This window comes from Rhineura floridana, chromosome 21 (assembly GCF_030035675.1).
Source record: "Rhineura floridana isolate rRhiFlo1 chromosome 21, rRhiFlo1.hap2, whole genome shotgun sequence".
NCBI classification, from domain to species: domain Eukaryota; kingdom Metazoa; phylum Chordata; class Lepidosauria; order Squamata; family Rhineuridae; genus Rhineura; species Rhineura floridana.
Window position 1 is genome coordinate 5908104 of NC_084500.1, and position 22523 is coordinate 5930626.

At 44.4% G+C, this 22523-nt stretch overlaps 1 protein-coding gene across 7 annotated transcripts in view; it reads left to right on the top strand.

Annotated features, from left to right (window-relative positions):
- Positions 1-22523, top strand: part of CLIP2 (CAP-Gly domain containing linker protein 2) — a 107492-nt gene that overhangs the window by 36356 nt on the left and 48613 nt on the right. For 6 of the 7 annotated variants that reach the window (XM_061604900.1, XM_061604902.1, XM_061604903.1 and 3 more), the window contains 3 exons: positions 2338-2915; positions 5402-5542; positions 19421-19545. In XM_061604900.1, coding sequence (XP_061460884.1) covers positions 2338-2915; positions 5402-5542; positions 19421-19545 — 844 coding nt within the window. The remainder of the gene's footprint in view (positions 1-2337; positions 2916-5401; positions 5543-19420; positions 19546-22523) is intronic. The other variant, XM_061604906.1, reaches the window with a different exon arrangement.

Genomic DNA, 22523 nt, shown 5'->3' on the forward strand with positions numbered 1-22523 from the left:
CTGAGATTAGCAGGCACCCTCCTTGCAGGGCGTCAAGGGCATGACAAATACTTTTTTCGTTCCACCTGGCGTTTTAAGGTAGCATTTGGTTTGGTGACAGATGTCCATTGTTTTGTTTCCTGTGTGGTATATTTCTGTGTGCACCACATTAGAAATGCTAATGATTAAGCGGCGCGTGAAGGTCTAGAATAAAATAAAATAGATTGGTGCATCCAAAAACATGTAGAGCTCTGCTGGCTCAGGCCAGTGGCCAGTCTAGTCCAGCTTCCTGTTCTCACAGTGGCCAACCAGATGCCCAAATGGGAAGCCCTCAAGCAGGAGTTGTTAGGAGACCCCCTCCCCGCTCTTCCCCTCCCGTAGCTTCATTTCCAGAGCTCCTTGGAAAGAGAGATTGATTGTTAAACCACTCTGGGAATTGTAGCTCTGTGAGGGAAATAGGGAGCTCTCCTAACAACTCTCAGCACCCTTCGCAAACTACAGTTCCCAGGATGATAGTGCTTTAAATGTTTCGTGCCGATGGGGCCTTACTCTTTTTGCAAAGAAGGGGATGATCTGGGGAAGGGGGAACATAGGAACCTGCTGTATACTGAGTCAAACCGTTGGTCCATCTAGCTCAATATTGTCTACACTGGCTGGCAGCAGCACTCCAAGATTTCCCTGCTCTATGTGGAGACTGAACGTGGGATCTCCTGCACACAAAGCAAGTGCTCTTGCTCTCTGAGCGATGGACCTTCCCTGCAAATATATGTATTTGCAAATATTTGCAAACACAGATATTTCATTTTAAATATTGCGTTTGCAGATTGCACTCACCCACCCCGTAGATGCCGGTAGGACTGTTGGAACTTGCTCCCAGCCCACCCCCAATGTTTCCCTGTGGCTGCTTGAGCGAGTCTGATATTTGCGTTGTTTTCAGCTGAGGCTTCATCTTTCTCTCACTCCGTCGACCAGATAACCATGGAAACAGGCCGCTCAGTTGCGGTTCTGCTCTGCCTGACAGCTGTCCGTTTTGGCACAGACCTGTCGCAGAGGCATAACAGGATTAAACGCTCGATTCCGCTTCCAGTGGGAAATGCGGGTGGTGGTGGTGCAGCAGTGCTGTGTTCAGGCTGTCCTGTCCTTTCCTCTCCCACCCCATCCTCAAGTTTTTCTGCCAGCACTTGCCTGCAGGTCAGATTGTTTTGGCCAGAGGCTGCCAGTTGCAGACCTGCCTTTTTAAAAGTGACTTGTGTTTCTGAATCCCTTTCCCCGATGATCATAAGAGCAGAAACCTTGATAAGGATGCCTGACACCCACTGGAACATAACACCTTTTTTGATGTTCACCTCCAGGCATTGCCGTTGGCATTTTTTTTTAAGATAGGAAACATTTATTTGGCCACCATGCGACCTGTCAGGCCCAGTTAAACTCCCTTTACAGAGCTGTTGGCAACTGGAAGGGGCAGAGCATGAGCTAGAATAAATGAATCCTAGAGTTGGAAGGGATCATGGCGGTCATCTAGTCTGACCCACTGCTCAATCAGGGTCTGCAATGCAGGATGCAGCCACAGCATCCCAAGAGATGGCTGTCCGGCCTCTGTTTAAATAAGCAAAGGAGAGTCCACCACCTCCTGAGTCAGTCTATTCCACTGTTGAACAGTTCTTGACTTTAGGAGGTCTTCCCTAATCTGCTCCCCTGCAATTTCCACCCTCTTCCTTCTAGTCCTGGCACCTGCAGCAACAGAGAACACGTCTACTCCATCTCATGTTTGTGACAGCTCTGCAGACACTTGAAAGCTGCTGTCATGTCCTCCTCTCAGTCTTCTCTTTTCCAGGAGTAAACGTGCCCAGCTCTACAGGAAGGGCTGTAGCTCAGTGGCAGAGCCTGTACCTTGCACGCAGAAGGTCCCAGGTTCAATAGAATCTCTAGGTAGGACTGGGAGAGAACCCTGTCTGAAATCCTGAAGAGCTGCTGCTGGTCAGTGTCAACAGTACTGAGCTAGATGGACCAATGGTGGACTCGATATATGGCAGCTTCCTATGTCCCTTTTTAAGCCAGCCCTCTATCTAGTACCATGAGGACCAGAATCTTGCTTTATTTCTAGGACCAATCGCTCAGAGGTAGAGCATCTGCTTTGCATGCAGAAGGTTCAGCTCCTGGCATTTCTAGGTAGGGCTGGGAATGTCCCCCTGTCTGGGGCCCTGGAGAGCTGCTGCCAGTCAGTGTAGACAGTATTGCGCTAGATGGACCAATGGTCTGATTCAGTGTAAGGCAACCTCCTACGTCGTTTCAGCCGTTCAGGATCTTGCTTGCTCGGACGCTTTATTTTTGCATTCCTTTATTTCTCCCTTTTCCCAGGGTCACCTCTGCACAAACAGGGCTCTGCGTCTTCCACTGCTGCTGCTGTCGCCGCTGCTGCCACCGCCACCACCACCACTGAGAAGCCATCAAGCTCCAAGGCCACCGAGGTGGGCGACGACTTCGTGGGTGACTTTGTGGTGGGCGAACGTGTCTGGGTGAATGGAGTGAAGCCAGGTGTGATCCAGTATCTGGGAGAGACCCAGTTTGCGCCCGGACAGTGGGCGGGGGTCGTTCTCGATGACCCGGTTGGGAAAAATGATGGCTCTGTGGGTGGCATGCGCTATTTTGAGTGCCAGCCCTTGCAGGGGATCTTTACTCGGCCTTCCAAGTTGACCCGCCAGCCCACCGCAGAGGGATCGGGGAGTGATGCCCATTCTGTGGAGTCCCTGACGGCGCAGAACTTGTCCCTGCATTCAGGGACCTCCACCCCTCCCCTCTCCACCCGTGTCATTCCTCTGCGGGAGTCCGTCCTCAATAGCACCATGAAGACAGGGAACGAATCTGGATCAAACCTCTCCGACAGCGGATCGGTGAAAAAAGGGGATAAAGATTTCCGGCTTGGAGACCGTGTCCTGGTGAGTCTTCTCTCTTCGCTTAGCTTTTGTGAGTGTACAGCATTACGGGATGTTGTCAGGGCTGAATTTTTAAAGAGAGGAGATGTTTTGGGATGAAGACTTTCTGTCTAGACCTGTGGTGTCCAACACAGTCACCACTTGCTACATGTGCCGAAACGGCTATTGATCTGTAGGGAATTGGTGCTTTGCTTTTACCACCTTTTAAAAAAAATATTTTTTAAAATAAAATTATTTTATATATGTACCAGTTCACAAAAGTGTCTCCCCTCCACCATTAACAATCACTGTTATAATCAAGCAGTATATAATTTTTGTTAGACAGAAATAGATAACTAAGAGATAGTGGGGGTGCTGTATAGGGCTTTGTACACCAAGACTAGAACCTTGAACTTGGCCCGGTAGCAAATGGGCAGCCAGTGCAATTCTTTCAGCAGCAGGTGACATGTTCACGATATCCTGGCCCGGTGAGCCTCGCCAATTCATGGGATGATCAGAGCTGCTCCTGCCGATGATCTCAGTGACTGAGCTGGGATATAAGGGTTCAGGTACCCTGGACCTAAGTTGTTCAGGTCTTTGTAAATTAATACAAGGACCTTGAACATGGCTCAGTAGTGGATGGGCAGCCAGTGCAGATGTTTTAAGAGTAATTTCACATGTTGTCGGCCATGTGCCTACATCAACAGTCTGGCCGCCGCATTTGCACCAGCTGAAGCTCTCTGAACCAGGGCCAAGGGCAGCCCCACATAGAGCGCACTGCAGTAGTCCAGCCTCAAGGGTTAGGGTTAGAGTTTTAACTTTTAAATGTCTGCCGAAAACCTCTCTGTTCCCCCAGGCTTATGCAGACAATTAAGAACGTGTCTTTTTGCAATAGCTGACCTTTGTTTTTACTGTATTTTTAAAAATGATTTTACTGCACAGGGTTTTTTTCTTTGTTTTTTGGTTTTTTAACTTGCAAACAGCTTTGACATGAACAAAATGAAATAACTTCTTGTAAACTGCTGTCATGTTTTTAAACGAAATAGCAGTGTACAAATAAATTTGTAAATAAAATAAAAACAAGATCAAACAATATAAAAGTAAGATGCTTGTAGCAGGGGGACAGGGTTTTTTTATTTTATGAAGTGGGCCACTGAGACTCTCAGCAACAATCAAGTGGCCTGTGGGGGTAAAAAGTTTGTGAACCGCTGCCCTATGCTTTTATGTAGACATTTAAAAACCACTGGGGGATCTAGTCAGTGGATTTGGCGTTCAGGGTCATTAATATGCTGATGACAAGCCGGTTCCTCCTTCTCAAATCCCAGCGTGGCACTGGAATTCCTGGGTCGTTGCCTGGAATCAGTAACTGCCTGGACGAGGGCCAAGAAACTGAAACGGAATCATGCTAATTCCAATTTCAGGGAGAGAGGGCCGATCCTTATGCAGCCAAAGTGGCAGCGGCTCCATGAGCTCAGTTCCAAGTGCAGGTTTTTTTTGGTTGGCATTTAAGGCCTACACAATCTGAATCAAATTTCTTCCCCATCTCTGGCAAGCCAGCGTTATCTCCCATCTTGCAGATGGAGGAACAGAGAGTGGAACATTGGGTTATCTAAGGCTATCTAGTCCCAGATTACCTTTACAGAGCTGCAATTCCCAGCGTGGTTTAACAATCCATCTCTTTTTTCCAGGGAACCTGGAAACGGTAGCTCTGTGAGGGGAATATGGGTCTTCTAGCAACTTGCAGAACCCTTAACAAACTATAGTTCCCAGGATTCTTTGGGGGAAGCCATGGCTATTTAAAATGGTATGATAGTGCTTTAAATGTATAGTGTGGATATGACCGGTGTCAGTGCTTGAAATATGAAGCCATAGTGTTCCAACACCATACTACAATACTGCTATTTTTTAATAAATTGTTTTTTTTAATGTGAAGAAAATAATTATTCATTATGGTATGATGGCACTAAACTTCTCTTTTATTGTTAATGGATGTTCTGTATATTGCATATATCAGAACACAAAATATGCACTGAAATACAAATGTTATAAAATGTAACCATCAACTGGTAATTTTTTTAAAAAAAATGATAGCTGGAAAAACATTTTAGCTACAAGTAAAAGATCAATGGTTGGACTACAACCTGGGAGACCAGGGTTCGAATCCACACACAGCCACGAAGCTCGCTGGGTGACCTTGGGCCAGTCACTGCCTCTCAGCCTCAGAGGAAGGCAATGGCAAACCCCCTCTGAATACCGCTTACCATGAAAACGCTATTCGTAGGGTCGCCATGAGTCGGAATCGACTTGAAGACTTTCCTCTTCTCCCAGGCATTTTAGCATGTGCTTTTAAATTGTTTTTTTTTTAATGTTTTTAAATTTGTATATTTGTTTTTAATGTTTTAAATTGTTGTAAACCACCCAGAGAGCTTTGTCTATGGGGGCGGTATACAAATGTAATAAATAAATAAATAAATAAATAAACTGAAGGCAGTCCATTTCATTTTCAAAAGATCAATGAAAAAAACCCAAAAATGGGCTCATCAAATAAGACCTACCACAAATATCATAATGGATCTGTGCTGAGAGGGGAAGGATTCAGTGTCCCAATGTGCTACTGTCCAACGTCAAAGCCCCGGCCTTTAAAAAAAAAGGTATGTATTTGCCATGGAAGCCCTGGCCTCTCCCCCTGAGGGGAAAGGAAAGGATATGCCCGCGAGAAGCCCTTCTCTTGGCCTTGGGTGCGTGGAGGATGGCTACTTACACATTACCACAAAAGATGAAATGCACCCAGGAAAAGAGGGGACAGATTTGCATGCGATTTGCATATGCCAAATTTAATTTAATTTAAGCAGACAAGGACGTGGACTGCCTTCAAGTCGATCCCGACTTATGGCGACCCTATGAAGAGGGTTTTCATGGTAAGCGGTATTCAGAGGGGGTTCACCATCGCCTCCCTCTGAGGCTGAGAGGCAGTGACTGGCCCAAGGTCACCCAGTGAGCTTCATGGCTGTGTGGGAATTTGAACCCTGGTCTCCCAGGTCGTAGTCCAACAACTTAACCGCTACACCACACTGGCTCTCATAGAAATGCAATCCATCTCGTCATCATGGGGAAGACAGGTGATCCACAGGCCCTCTCAGTTTCCTGTTGAGGGGCTTCACTGTGGATGGGCAACTTCAAGGCTTTTGCCACCAAGGTCAATGCTGTCCTCGTAAGAACCTAAGGAGAGCTCTTCAGCTGGATCAAGCCAATGGGGACCCATCTAGTCCAACATCCTGTTCTCAAAGTGTCCAACCAGATGCCTCTTCTGGGAAACCTGCAAGCAGGACCCGAGTGCAAGGGTGCCCTCCCCTCCTGCGATTCCCAGCAACTGGTATGCAGAAGCGTTCTCTCACCATGGAGGCAGAGCATAGCCATTCTGGCTAGTAGCCATTGGTAGCCCTATTGTCTGTGAATTTGTTTAATCCTCTTTCAAAGCCATTCAAGTTGGAGGCCATGAATGCCTCCTGTTGGAGGGAGTTCCATAGCTTAAATAGAATAAATAAATAGCTATGCACTGTTTAGCTTTAAATGGGATGTAGGTATAGACCTGGCTCCTGTAATATAGGCAGAGCTTGGAAAAGTTACTTTTTTGAACTACAACTCCCATCAACCCAATCCAGTGGCCATGCTGGCTGGGGCTGATGGGAGTTGAAGTTCAAAAAAGTAACTTTTCCAAGCTCTGAATATAGGGCACACTGCCACCCTCAGTGTGTACCCTGTCTCTGGAGAAGGTTGGTCTTGCCAGAATGAAAATTCTGTTCAGCCGGGGTGAGTGTGGTTTTGACTAGGGAACATCCCACCAAAATTGCATCCCTGCACACTCCTTTGTTGTCTGAACTTGACCACTTGGATAATTCAGTTTAGAGGGGCCTTCTCTTCCTCGATCCAAAGAGCCACAGATGGCACTTTGGTCAGTGGCTGCTGGTGCCTCCATGTCAGTGAGGCAGCAGAATCCGCCCCCGGTTTTAGTCTGAACTTTCAAGGAGCTTGACAGTTTGGATTAAATCCTGGAGCGGATTCCACTGCCCTACTGACATGGAGCCACCGGCCACCACTGATGTTGGGTAAGGTTGGATCAGACTTGATTTGACAGGTACCTTTTCAGCGAGGCTGATTAGGACGTGTCAAGAGGAGTTGTGGTGCCCTCCCCACGATCGTTCTGCATCCTGCCTTGGCAAAGGGAGAAAAACTGCCGTTCCTTTGACAATGGAGTGGGACTGGGGTGACTTCATGCCAGACAGCTCAGCAGATTTCTGTTGAGCTTGGCTGCTAGCGCTGGGTGTTTTGGCTCTGTCGGGTAGCAGACTTAAAAGGCCAAGGCCTTATTTAATTCATGATTTGTCGGGGGGGGCAGCTTAAGGAACAATCCTGACACTATATTATTCAGGCTTGTTAAAATAGAGAGTGATTGCAAAGAGCTCCAAATTTACCTCTTCAAATGGAGGGAATGGGCAGTAAAATGGCAAATGCAATTCAGTGTCAAACAAGTATAAAGTTACGTATGTTTGGGCAAAAAAAAAATCTTAATTTCATTTATAGATGCTCTTGAGGTCTGAACTGATAGTGACTGAGCAGGAAGGAGACTGGGGGGTTGTAGTGGATAGCTGAATGATGTCGACCCAGTGTGTGGCAGCTGTGAAAAAGGCAAATTCCACACTAGGGATCCTTAGGAATTGAAAATAAAACTGCTGGTATCATAATGCCCTTATTCAAATCCATGGTGCGGCCACGTTTGGAATACTGTGTACAGTTCTGGTCGGCTCAAAAAGGATATTGTAGAGTTGGAAAAGGTTCAGAAAAGGGCAAGCAAGATAATCAAGGGGTTGGAGAGACTTCACTATGAGGAAAGGTTGCAGCATTTGGGGCTTTTTAGTTTAGAGGAAGGATGACTAAGAGGTGACATGATAGAAGTGTATAAAATTATGTGTGGCATGGAGAATGTGGACAGAGAAAAGTTTTTCTCCCTCTCTCATAACGCCAGAACTCGTGGACAGCCAATGGAGCTGAGTGTTGGAAGGTTCAGGACAGACAGAAGAAAGTTCTTCCCACAGCGCAGAGTTAAACTATGGGATTTGTTCTCACAAGATGCAGTGATGGCTGTCAATCTGGATGGCTTTAAAAGAGGGTTAGACCAATTCATGGAGGATAGAGGCTATCAGTGGCTCCTACTCTCTGCCTCCACGGTCAAAGGTAGTACCTTTGAATACCACTTGCTGGAAACCACAGAAAGGGAGAGTGCTCCCCGTGCTCAGGTCCTCCTTGCAGCCTTTCCACAGTCATCTGGTTGGCCACTTTGAGTCCAGGATGCCCGCAGGTCTATTCTTATGTTCTTAACAGAAGACATGGCTCTTAATTATTTTAAAAATATAAATAAAATGCAACTTCTATCAACTTTGATTTGGATTCCTGCATTGAGCAGGGGGTTGGACTTGATGGCCTTATAGGCCCCTTCCAACTCTTCTATTCTATGATTCTATGAACTCCACATAACTCAGCCTTCCTCAGCCTAGTGGCCCCCCAGGTATTTTGGACTACAACTCACACCCATCCGTAACCACTAGCTATCTTGGCTGGGACCGATCGTCCAAAATATCTGGAGGGCATCAGGTTGTGGAAGGCTTCCTTATCCAAAGCTCCTTCTATTAGCCAGTCTGCATCTGTGTTGGAAGTGCTTTTTAATACTTTTTAAAAAACTTTTTTTAATAAAAGATGTTTTTAATGCTTTTTTAAAAAGATGTTTTGTTTTAATATGTTTTTAAGGATGTTTTGTTTTAATGTTTTAAAGGATGTTTTTGTGACTTTTTTAGTGCTTTGCTGCCCTGGGCTCCTACTGGAAGGAAGGGCGGGACATAATCAAATAAATAAATAAATAAATGCTAAGTAGAACCTCTGTATCTGGAAGCAGCGTACCTGCTGCTGCAGACAGAGGGATGTTATTGCCTGCTTATAAACGTTGCTAGAAATGGAATTTGCTGAACTTGATAAAGAGAGGTAGCAATCCAAATGTAACTTTCTTTTTTAAAAAAAGAAAAGAAAATCCTATTCTTGGACTAAAGATTAATAATATGAACGGATCTAAATCCAATCAGTCCGAAGAGAACAAGAGACTGTTTTGCTCTGGAGTTGAGAACCGGGGAGTGGGAGTAGTAGTAAATTAGAAACAGGTGAGTGAAGGAATGTTCTTGGGAAGTCATAGCACAATCTGAAAATTGCAGAGGAAGTTCAAATGTTATGACTGACTCTCTGACACCCTTAATTTAGGCCGTATGTCTGATTTCCAGGCTTCCTGCAGAGGATGAACGCAGCAAAGAGGGCCTTTCTTCTAGAAAAACATTTAAAAACAACCCAGACTTTTTTTTAAAAAACCACACACAAGCCCATCTGTACACCGTTACTTTCATTTAGTGTTTTATTTTTGAATGAATGAAAACACTTTAATGTAATTTTTTTTTAATTGTAATAGATCATCAAGTTTTCCAGGTAGCTTACAAAAAGTAGCATAGCAAGACAATATGGCATACACAACTGATGTGTAGAATAATACTTATTTGCAAATAACTTAATATTATATCGACAAATGTTGATTTAATAAATATAATGTATATAAATGCAAGAATATTTAGATTACACATTTCTACCTTATTTAAAACACCCCAATAAAGAGCTTAATCTGTAATAAAAAGTATAGTTTTCTGTAGCTTCTAAATGTCTCCTAATAAAGAATACAGATTTATTTGTTCTTGTACCTTGCAGTACCAGCATAGTATAAAAAAGCTTCATTTTTCAATATATTTCTCTTCTATTTGCTTTCTCTCACCTTTTACTGATTTGTACGTTTAGTCATAAAGGCCATCTTCCAAACTCTATAGACTCTAGATTCTAGAGGGTACCAGGTTAACAACGGCTGCCTTAAGCAACGGCATCAGCATTAAAAATATTGCCGCTCCCGCAACATCTTTAACAGCAGCCTAAGAAATTAAACTTCATCTGTTGAGGCAGGATGGGTGAAGAGGTTTAGCAGTCGCCTTATCTCCTGGCAACGCATGGAAGGTTTGTAAAATTATTATTTAAATAAACTGTCAGACTTTGCACCCCAGACAAGCCATCATTTTCCTCCTTCCACATCCGCTCTGTGGGTGCCTTGGGGGAATCACTGCAATGTGGCGGTGCACAGGAGTAGCTAATGTGGTGCCTTCGGAGATAATGTTGCTAGGACTACATCTCCCATCATCCCCGGCCAATTGCTGGGGTTGATGGGAGATGATGATACCATTTCTTAGATCTCTGTCCTGCCCTTCCTCCAAAAGGAGCCCAGGGTGGCAAATGATAAGCGATAAAATAATAAAAACGTATTTAAAGTTGTGCTAGAACATTTTTTTTAAAATCACAAAAACAATTCCAATGCAGATGCAGACTGGGAAAGACTGAAGAGGAAGGTCTTCAGTAGGCACCGAAAAGGCTACAGAGACGGCACCTGTCTAATATTTAAGGGGAGGGAATGCCAAAGGGTCAGTGCCACAAACATAAAGACCCAATTCCAATGTTGTGCAGAACGGACCTCCTGATAATTTATTTATTTATTATTTCAATTTATATACCGCCCTTAGCAGAATAGCTCTCAGGGCGGTGAACAAACAAGATAAAATACAATATATCATAGTAAAAAATCACAAAAACATGTACAAACAAACAACAGAAAGCACAACAAAAATGAAATACAACACAAATTAAGAAGGATACGTGTTAAAAGATAAGATGGCTTCTGTAGGCGGTCCTCGCCTCACCTAGAGTTGTGGTGCAACATCTGGAGGCAATGGTGGTTGGTGGCTCTGTGTCAGTGGAGCAGTGGAATCCGCTCCGGGATTTAATTCAGACTTTCAAAGAGCTCTCCAAGGTGCTTCAGCCATTGGCCACAATAGCTAAATGGAGAGCCAGTGCAATGTAGTGGTTAGAATACTGGACTTGGATCTGGGAAACCAGCTTCAGCACCTTGGACAACTCTTTGAAAGTTTGGACTAAAACCTGGAGCAGATTCCCTGCTGACATGGAGCCACCACTGTCCGGAGGACACCAGATTGGCTGTCCCTGCAGCTGGAGTGGCACCTGGTGGGGACAGGGGTTTGGACCCAAACTCACATATGACATTTGCCTGGTAATCTTGCACCTGTTGCTCTCTCGGCCTAACCTACCTCACCAGATTGTTGTGAGGATAAAAGAGGCAGGCAGGAAAAATTATGCACATTCCCTTGGAAGAAGGGAAATGTAACCAGTAGTGTTTCTGTTGGAAAGCCAGGCAAAGAATTTGGCCACAAAACAATATTTTTTTATCTGTGACAGTATAAGAAGGACCCTTCTGCCTTATTAAAAACTTTCTACATGGAAGCTCAGAAGGTGCACCCTTTGGCCTTTTTAGGGTTGCTTTTCAACAATTCTTATCTTTCTTTGTGGCTATGTTCAAAAGCCTCTTCACATAGATCTTTCTTCCATTAAGGTTGGGGGATGGCACTCACAATTGTTTTCTGGCTCTCTTTGAGTTCAGATTTGGGGTTTCTCTTGTGGATGGGTTGAATGCATTCAGTCTCTCCTGTGGGGGCAAAGTTTGTGGTTCTGTATTTTGCAGGTTATTTAGATGCCATTAGTATTTAGCTTTAGTCAGGGGTAGGGATGTAATGACTTGTCAGTTTCAGTTTTCTCAGTTTCTCATTTTTCCAGTCTTAAATTCAGCGTTCCACATTTCTTCAGCAATTTTCTATTCTTTTTTTTTTTTTTGAAGATCCTGCATTTTAGTGTGAATTTCTGCCAATAAGCATATTCTGGTATGCAGTTTTGACTAATTTTTGCAAGCAATTTCCCCTAATGCTATGCATTTTTATATATGTTATTTTCATGAATATATTCATTTGAATGCATACTTTCCACTAATATATGCACATTATTTATACACGTGATTTGGTTAGAGCTGTGCGCATTTTGAGGATGGCTGCATTTCTGTTGTCATACTGTTTTGGAAAGGGCGAATTTGATGGATTTAAATGTGAACTGAATCGAATATTCACTCCTAGTCAGAATTTTCCTATAGAAAGGGAAAGGGGAGTAGTCTTCCATCACATGCATCCATACATATCTCTCTCTCCCCCAACAACTCTTTATCTTCAGAATACCCCTAATTTTGAGTTTCTAGAAAAAAATGACAACCATAATATGGGAAAAGAAACCTTCTAAGTGAGACCCTTGGTGACCTTAGAATGTGGTATTATAGTTAATCCCAAAACTACTGTCTGTGAGATCTCCCTGAGCCAATGCTAGGCACTTTTGTTAGGTCCTGGGGTAACCAAATAGGTTAGGTCTCCTATTGCTTCCTCTAAGAACAAGCTCAGATAGTGCCAGATGACTAGAGATGGGATCAGTTGGTCGGGGCCAGTTGGAAACCTTTCCGTCAACCTAACGGTTCCTCCTCTGTCCACTAGCTGGCTGATTTTACCGATCCCTTTTTCCCTCGCAAAAAAAAATGGATATAAGTATTGATATTTTGAAAGAAAATATTGTTAACATTATCGTTCTTACTATCAATATTTTAGAATTGGATTTTTAATTCTGAAAAAACACAACAACAGAAGAAGATCGCTACCTAAAAATCCGTTCCGCAACGACAGAGAGTAAGCAAATTAATGGAAAATTTGGTACCAAATCTGAATTGGGCAGAATTCCAACAAATCCCTAGCGATGATGGAATTGGAGGCCAAATGGGATCACAGGGAAACAGCAGGAAGATATCAGCCTGCTGGGAGAAGCCCCTAGGTTTGCAAAAGCACAACAAATGTTTAAAAACCTAAGGGGGAGAGTGCTCTTATGTTCAGATCCTGCTTGTGGGCTTCCTATGGGCACCTGACTGGCCACTGTGAGAACAGGATGCTGGACTGGCTGTTGGTGATCCAGCCTGGCTTTCCTTAGGATTAACCCCCCCCCATTAAAAACAAAATTCTATTGAGATTGCTGAGTAGCAGCAGAATGATGAGTGTCATTTTGCTGCCTTCGGGCTCCTTCTAGGAGGAAGAGCGGGATATATATTTAATAATAATTTTTGGGGGGAAAGTGAGTGTCGTTTTGAAAAATAAAAAAACAGCAGGGGCTGGGAGTCAAATACCCTGATAAGAGAGAATGCCTGGCTGGAACGTTGTACAGGAGCACTCCTTTGGGAGGTGGTTGAGGGTATACTGTGACATTTTGTTGCAGGTCTGAGTTGTTTCTCGCATCTCACTTTGATGTGGCAACAATAGGGACACCCTTGTTGCATCCCTATACCAAATGCCCCCCCTCCGTGGGTTTCTCTTCTCACTATTTATTTATTTATTACTTGATTTATATCCTGCCCTTCCTCCCAGCAGGAGGCCAGGGTGGCAAACAAAAGCATTTAAAACTTCATAAAAACAGACATTAAAATGCATTAAAACAAAACAACTTTAAAACATTTTTTAAAAAGCTTTGAAGACATTTATTTTTAAAGGTTAAAAACATTTTTTAAAAAGTTTAAAAGCATATTAAAAAGCTATTCCAACACAGAAGCAGGCTACTTAAAAGGCTTGTTGAAAGAGGAAGGTCTTCAGTAGGCACCGACTAGCAAGTTTTCTGGTAAGAGCATAAGAGTGTTACCACTGGATCAAGTCAAGGGGGCCCATCTAGATGCTTCTTCTGAGAAAGCAGGACCTTAGCGCAACAGCACTCTCCCAACTTGCGATTCCCAACTACTGGCACTCAGAGACATGCTGCCTCCGATAGTATGGCTTTTTACCAGAGCACACACCCTCCTGATTTTAAAAAAAATGTTGGAAAGGAGGGGATTGGAGAGTTAATTAAATGCAGAATAGAGCAGGTGGGTGAGATCCTTTAACGATGCAAACTAGTGAAACAGACCCTTAGCGTGGTGGCACCTACCCTGTGGAATTTAAGGGGAGGGAATTCCACAGGGTAGGTGCCACCACGCTAAGGGTCTGTTTCACTAGTTTGCATCGTTAAAGGATCTCACCCACCTGCTCTATTCTGCATTTAATTAACTCTCCAATCCCCTCCTTTCCAACATTTTTTTTAAAATCAGGAGGGTGTGTGCTCTGGTAAAAAGCCATACTATCGGAGGCAGCATGTCTCTGAGTGCCAGTAGTTGGGAATCGCAAGTTGGGAGAGTGCTGTTGCGCTAAGGTTCTGCTTTCTCAGAAGAAGCATCTAGATGGGCCCCCTTGACTTGATCCAGTGGTAACACTCTTATGCTCTTACCAGAAAACTTGCTAGTCCTCCAGTACGTTGTGAGCTGTTCCAAATACCTCTTGGCAGCGTCAGCGCATAGAATGGCTGGCTGTGTGCTGCACTGTTCGCCCTAGGCATGGGTGGATCAGTCACTTTTTTTGTGTGTGTTCATTAGTCCTTTCTGATTCAAACTCTGTTCTGATAACCTGCAATTTAAAAAAAATCAGCATGAAAGCATGCATTTTAAATACACATTTCTGAATGTATTTTCTTGCAAAATCCACATTTTCAAGCTACGTTTTTTCCGTGAAGAGCTGCCTTGCACAATTCAGGGAGGCCCAAATTGCTAGTGACTCTGGCCGCTGAAATGTTAACAAAGCATCTTCAAAAGGCAAAAAATGGGGTGGGTGGGAAATGAATTTCCATGGGCTGGGGATCAGAAAATGGAGACAGCCCATGATCACAGAGGAACTGTCGTTGAAGCATCTGTACTATGAGGAGGCTACTCTGTGCATGCTTGGTGGAATACTTCCGATGGGTAGCAAATAGATTCCCAGGTTTGAGTCTCTCAGTTCCAGATAACCTCTATGGGAAAACAGAAGAAGCTGCCTTATACAAAGTTGGGCTATTGGTCCATCTCAATCAGTAATGTCTACACTGACTATGCATAGAGATGCACTTATTATTGTGCCAGTTCCAGTGCATCTCCACCTCTGTTTTGTAAAAACCAAGCATACAACACTAGTCACACTCCACCCCTTTATACTGTAGAACAGCCTTTCCCAACCAGTATGCCTCCAGATGTTGTTGGACCACAACTCCCATCTTTCCTGACCATTGGCAATGCTGGCTGAGGCTGATGGGAGTTGTGGTCCAACAACATCTAGAGGCACACTGGTTGGGAAAGGCTGCTGTAGAACCTGGATGGATCAGCTTGAGTCCATTAAAAAAAAAAACAGCTTCAGGCAGATTTCTCAACTGATTGGTAGATCAATCCATTTCCCTTCCAGGTGTGGCCAATGGAAACACTTTGCTGTAGGTTCAGGCAGAGACAGGGATTGGCCCAATGCTTTGCTGTGGGTGGCCCTGAAAGGTCTGAAGTCTTCAGCGGGGATGGGAAATATGCCCAGCTGAGGGCTGTGTTTGGAGTCGCTTCCAAACATGGCCAGGAAAGCCACTCTCGCTGCTTTTGAAGCGATGAATGTGTCCACAGCCTAGCAACGGCTCGACAAGGTTTCAGGCAGGGAATATTTCCCAGCCGTCCCTGGAGATGCCATGGGGGCTTGAACCTGGGACCTTTTCCATTCAAAGCATGTGCTATGGCCCCAGTGTGCGATCCTCACATTCCATCCCATCAAGACGCTGTTCTTCAAGTGGCACATGGGAGAGAGGGAAGCGTGGGCGGTCCTGGAACCGTGACAGCCTTGCAATTACGAGAGATGATAATTCTAGGGTTTCTCTCTCTCTTTGGCTTCCAAAGGGATTATTTTCCCATTGCTGCTCAAGAGGCACTTGGAGCTTTTTTTTCTTTTGCTCTCCATCTCGTTCAGCTGCCTTTTTGAGAGTCTAGTGCAGATGTTCTAGAGGAGGAGCTGTATTCAGAAGAGATACTTTTTAAAACAAACAAAAAAAGTCCCACCTGACCGTTATCTTTTATCCTCAGAATGTATGGGGGAGAGTCAAACAAATTCAGGGTTATTGCAAGGTATTGTTCAACAATCAATCCCTCTTCCCAGGGAACTCTGGGAATCGTTGCTCTGTGAGGGGAATAAAAAGATAAAGGTGTCCCCGCACTTATAGTGTGAGTCGTTCCCGACTCTTAGGGTGATGTCTTGCGACGTTTACTAGGCAGACCGTATATATGGGGTGGGATTGCCAGTTCCTTCCCCGGCCTTTCTTCACCCCCCAGCATATGCCGGGTACTCATTTTACCGACCACGGATGGATGGAAGACTGAGTGGACCTCGACCCCTTTTACCGGAGATTCGACTTCCTCCTTCCCTTGGAATCGAACTCCGGCCGTGAGCAGAGCTTCGGCTGCGTTACCGCCGCTTACCACTCTGCGCCATGGAGGGGAATAGGGGTCTCTTAATGACTCCTAGCACCTTTCGCAAGCTACACTTCCCAGGATTCTTTGTGGGAAGCTAAGTTTAAAGTATCACAATACTGCTTTAAAAGTATAGTGTGGATGGGGCCTGAGTTTTGCAGCTAACAAGAAGACATTTATAGAGGGAGGCTGTGCTAGGGATGGAAAGACCTGTCCGTTTTGGTTCTCTCAATTCCTCATTTTTCTAATGTTAAATTCAGTTCTCCCCATTTCTGCAGCAATCTGTGATTAAAAAAAATATCCTAATTTTACTGTGAATTTCTCCAAATCAAGACATTTTTGTAGGCAGTTTTGACAAAGGGACACATTTTTGCAAGCCCCTTCTCATCACATCATGCCTTTTTGAACGTTATTTTCACTCATATAGTCATTTTTATGCACACTTTCCCCAAATATATGCATTTTTGTCAATGTTATTTAGTTGGCGAACTGCACCCCAAAATTCTAATACATGCGAATTTCAAAGGATGGCTGTGTTTTGGTTTTCGTATTGTGCGAATTTGATAAATTCTGCTTGAAATGCAAACTGAATTGAAATTCTCACCCAACCCAAGACTCTGCTAATGGATCCTGCTTGCTTTTGGTGGGACTTCTTGCTGTTGCTATTTATTGAATGTATATCCTGCCCTTTCCCCCAAAAAGCATCCAGGGTGTCAAACACATCAACAAATCATTGTAATAAGCAAGAAAACAAGCACCGATTTTCCCTGTGGTATGTATAAGCTGAGCGTTTATGGGAGTAAAATCCATGCTAAGCTGTAATATAGCGTCAGTTTCCTCAAAATGTAAACAGCACATGTTGGCAGTTTCATTGTTCCTCACCCTGCCCCCCCCAATCTGCTTTTTCTTGCTTGCTGCAAAACTCAGATTACTGACTCCACCGTTGATGACCGTCCATCTGTCAAATTGTTTCTTCCGAGCCCTGAAATGACATGTCATAGCTAGTAGGCAGCAGCTGTCAAACGTAACAAATTAAGTTTATTTTAAATTATTTCTTTTCATCATGCAACCCCAGCAGTGTTCACACCATACGTTTCAAGCACATCCCCCCCCCAAATCCTGTGCACTAACTAGCTACAGTTCCCAGGATTATTTTTGGGGTGTGTGGGTGTGCTTTAAAAGTATGGTGTGTACACCTACTCAATGTTTCCAGGCCGTCTCCCATCCAGGCACTGACCAGCCCCAAGCCTGCTTACGTCAGCAAGCTGGTGGATTCGTGTGCCTTCCGACTATACCCTGGGCCCATTAGTGATATCTTTTAGCTCCTTGCAATCATTTGAAGACGCCTCTTTCTCTGCCCATGAAACAAGACTCCTTGCTTGATGGTCATACCAGCAATACTTCTGGCCGTCTGGGATTCTGCTGCAGTCAGCAAATATTGAGCATTCACCAATTAGCCTTTTCCGCTTTCGGAGCGATCAAACTCGTCAGTGAGCTTTGATATAACACAACCTCCCCCTGCAACAACCCTCAACAACACCCCATGTGCATATATATTTGAGTATTAACAGATTAATGCATGTGGATAAATCTGCTTGCTGGTCAGACACTGTTCATCTGTTTATCTTCCCCACCCCCATTGTTTTCTACCCCATTTTCATTCCTGTGGCTAACAGCCAGGTTCTAGCAAGGCCATGGAATTAATGGTCTGAATGCAGCATTATTGGCTTAGATGTCTGTTTGAGGGTGCTTTCAGGGGAGGGAGCTGGGCTGGGAGGAGGAGGAATGGGTTACACTTTGGACAGGCCTGTTGTTGTGCCCATGTCAAAGATAAAAATAGCTGAAAGACTAGCCTCCTCTTCTTGAACATTTTCACCCCAACAGGTCATCGGAAGAGCTTAAAACGAAAAACTTGTATCTGAGCTTGCCTTTTTCTTCCTCCCTTCCAAACTATATTCCTTGTGTGCCGTGTCTTTTTAGATTGTTAGCCTGAGGGCATGGCCTGTTTTTTCTTCTCTTTTCTTTTAGGTATCTGTAAGCCACTCTGGGATATATATATATATATATATTTTGCACAGGGAGAAAAAATTCTTTAAATAAATAATAAGAAATAGAGTTTTAAAATATTTGCATTTATATATTAAATCTATATCCCACCCTTCCTCCAAAAAAGGAGCCTGGGGCAGCACTTGGATCTGTGTCTCTATTTGTTTGTTTGCTTTTACACATTTAGAAACTTTCAACTTTCCTACATTTCTCAAGAAGCTGCCTTTGATACTGAGTCAGAACAATGGACCTGTGTCCATTCATTTCAGTGGAGCTACTCTTCCTGTGACTAGCATTTGATGATGGTAGTAATAATAATAACCACAAACTGCCCTTCACACTGAGGTCCCAGGGTGGGTTACACAGCTGACAACACAACATTAAAAACATTTTAAAACAACTTAAAATCACATCACAAAAACTGTGTGGGCCCTAAAAATATACCTCTGAGGTGTCAGATTGGATACAATTTCTTGAAATATTCATCCAGAGTCGTATTTTCTTTTTTTGCAATTTAAAAACAATTGTTTAGTGTCAAAATCTGTGACATGACTAGGGATGGGTGAGAAATTCGATTCAGGACGCATTTAAAGCCGAATTTATCAAACCCAAAACAAAGAACCGAAACAGAGCCATCCGTCAAAATGTGCACTTATCCGAATGTTGCCATGCAGTATGCCAACTATGCGATGTTTGCAAATACGCGTATATTCAGGGAATATGTGTGTAAACAATAATATATTACTGAAAATGACCTACAAAAATGCATTACTTTATTATTTATTTATTTATACTAATAAATAATAAATTACTTTAGGAGAAATTGCTTGTACAAATGCATGCATGAGTGCATAAAATAATGTGTTTAGTAGGAGAGATTCTCACCCAAATGCTGAAGAATTTTCATGAGAAGCTCAATGAAAAAGAATTGCAAATTGCTGCAGAAATATGGGGAACCAAATTTAAAATTGGGAAAATGAGAAACTGAGAGAAGCAAAACTGACGTATCCTTCCATCCCTAGATGTGACTCAGGTCTGTTTTTTATTTCTCTCCCACTTCTTACATCTAGCTTGTTTTTTCTGTGTGTGTGTGTCTTTTGAAAAACCTTTGCAAATTGTTCTTTCGCCTCCCTCCTTCCCCCATTCCCCCCCCCAGGTCGGCGGAACAAAAACAGGGGTTGTGCGCTATGTGGGGGAGACGGATTTTGCCAAAGGAGAATGGTGCGGGGTCGAGTTGGATGAACCTTTGGGGAAAAATGACGGGGCTGTTGCGGGAACGAGGTACGTAAATCTGTTGCTGTCACAGCGGTGCCCCGGGCAGGTGACAGGGCCCCAGGCACCCAGAGAGGGGCCCGGGAGCAGGGCCAACACAGACTTCATGGGCCCTTCGCATGGTGCCACTGATGGGCCACCGCTTTACAACACCAGGCGTTTCTTCTGCTGCTGGTTGTTCATCTCCCCGTGCCCCACCGCTGCCATATGTCTTTTATTGGTGGGCCAGTCACTCACCTCGCCACCCAACAGGCCCCCGGATGTGTGTGGTTGGCAAAGCTTTTCAGTAGGAGCCAATCTGGCACTAGGCTCTGATCAGTAGGGACCACTTTTCCAAAAGAGAGAATGCCTTGGAAAAAGTGGATATGCTGCTCATTTAAAGCATTTAAACCTGTCCCTTTAGTCTAAAAATTATCCCACAATTGGTTAGAAAAAAAAGTAAAACAGTCCCTGCGTTTAGGTTTACCATTTCAAAAAAGACATGGCACGCGAGGAAAAAGGGATGGAAGGGACGAGAAGGGAAGCAAGCTCAGGGGCCAGTTCTTATAATATGTGAAATTCTGACTGTCTAGGAAAGCAGCCCCTCCCTGGAAAAATGCCCCCTCCATCAGATTTAGGAGCAGAACAGATGGCAATGCCTGGCCCGAGAAGAGAGGGTTGCACATACTGTAGCTCTTTCCTCCAGCAGCTGACTAAATAAGCTGTTAGCAATATATCACTGAAAGGCAAGTTTTAAGATTTTACAGGCACGCAGCCTTGCTCGCCCAGATGTGAGGAATTGCTCCAGAGCACTGCCTCAAAATGTTCGCAACACCAGCTGGCAGCTGGCCTGGATTTGTCTGCCTGCGGGAGGCAGAGCTCAAGCCGTCTGAAGAGACATTCCATCCAGAGGAGGAAATGAATCCCTTGCAAGCAGCTGTTCTAGGTCGCCACCTCGAGATTACTTGAGATACATCTCCAAAAAAACAAAAACCAGGAAGCTGCTGTATGCTGAGTCAGACTGTTGGTCCATCTAGCTCAGTATTGTCTGCACTGACCGGCAGCAGCTCTCCACGCTTTCAGACAGGCACTCTCTCCCAGCCCTGTCTGGAGATGCCGGGGATTGAACCTGGGTCTTTCTGTATGCAAGGCAGACAACATCCTCTCCCCCTTCCTCTCTCATAACATCCATCTCCTATTCCTGTCCTGGCTCCCATCCCAAAGCACCGCCATAAGGCTTTTATTTCAAGTAGCAGAGAGAGATCATAGAATCATAGAATAGTAGACTTGGAAGGGGCCTACAAGGCCATCAAGTCCAACCCCCTGCGCAATGCAGGAATCCAAATCAAAGCATTTCCGACAGATGGCTGTCCAGCTGCCTCTTGAATGCCTCCAGTGTCAGAGAGCCCACTACCTCTCTAGGTCATTGGCTCCATTGTCGTATCACTTTAACAGTTAGGAAGTTTTTTCTGATGTTCAGCCAAAATCTGGCTTCCTGCAACTTGAGCCCATTTTTCCGTGTCCTGCACTCTGGGACAATCGAGAAGAGATCCTGGCCCTCCTCTATGTGACAACCTTTTATGTACATGAAGAGTGCTATCATACCTCCCCTCAGTCTTCTCTTCCCCAGGCTCAACATGCCCCGTTCTTTCAGTCTCTCCTCATAGGGCTTTGTTCAGATTTATTCAGGGAAGTTTGATGCAGGTTCAGCAAGGGTCTCGGGAGACTGGGTCTACAGTCTGAGAGCAGGATCTGGTGCGCTAGACTGGACTGTAGCAACGAAGATGTCCCGGCAAGTCTCCTCTCCCGCCTAGCTTTTAAAAGAGCAAGGCATGGCTGGTTCACTTGCGCGACTCTTGTCCTGCCTGAGAAGACTGAGCTCAGAGTAGGGATGGAAAGATCTCTCCATTTCAGTTCTCTCTGTTACTCATTTTTCCCACTCTTAAGTTTAGTTCTTTACATTTCCACAGCAATTTGTGATCCCCCCCCCAAAAAAATAATTCCTCATGAAAATTTTCCAGCCTTTAAGTTTCTCCTAATAAACACATTTTTGCAGGCAGTTTTGACTCATGCACACATTTTTTGCAAGCAATTGCTTGTCAAATAATGCATTTTGGCATGTTATTTTCACTGGCGACATTCATTTTTATGCACACTTCCCCCTAATATATGTATTTCTGTAAGCATTGGTTGGCTGGCAAACTGCGTTGCAAAGTTTGGATGAGTGTGAAGCATGGCTGTGTGTCAGTTCTCATGTTGTTTCCGAAAGGGTGGATTTGATAGAGTCGGCTTCAAATGCGAGCTGAATCTAAATTCTTGCCCATCCCTATCTCGGAGGCAGGTGACAGGACGGTGACCTGCCTTCTGATGCCTCCTCCTGTTAAGTCGGCAGGTCCCTTGGCCCCCAGCGGTGCATCCTGCTCTGGGGCAGGGCAGGGATGAAAGCCGGCAACCCCTGGCACCCCATCCCCAGCAACCTGAGGCAAAAGGGCTGGACCCCACCGGCTGGATCCAGCTCACTCGTCCCATCTGCCACCTCCTCCTCATCTGTCAAATCTGCCACTCCAGTCCAGACCAGGGATGGAAAGTTCTGTCTGTTGCGGTTCTCTCCGTTCCTCATTTTTCCAACGTTAAATTCAGTTCTCTACATTTCTACAGTGATGCGTGGATTAAAAAAAAAAATCCTCATGGAAATTCTCCACCATTTTAGTGCGAATTTCTCCAAATAAACACATTCTTGCAAGCCATTTCTCATCACTTCATGGTTTTTTGCCTGTTATTTTCACTTATGCAGTCATTTTTATGCACTTTCCCCTAACACATGCATTTTTGTAAACGTCGTTTAGTTGGCGAACTGCATCCCAAAATTCTCATAAAGGCGGATTTCGAAGGATGGCCTTGTTTCGGTTCTCCTATTGTTTGGGAAATTGCAAATTTGATAAATTCTGCTTGAAATGCGAACTGAATCGAAATTCTCACCCATCCCTAGTCCAGACCCTGTTGGAATT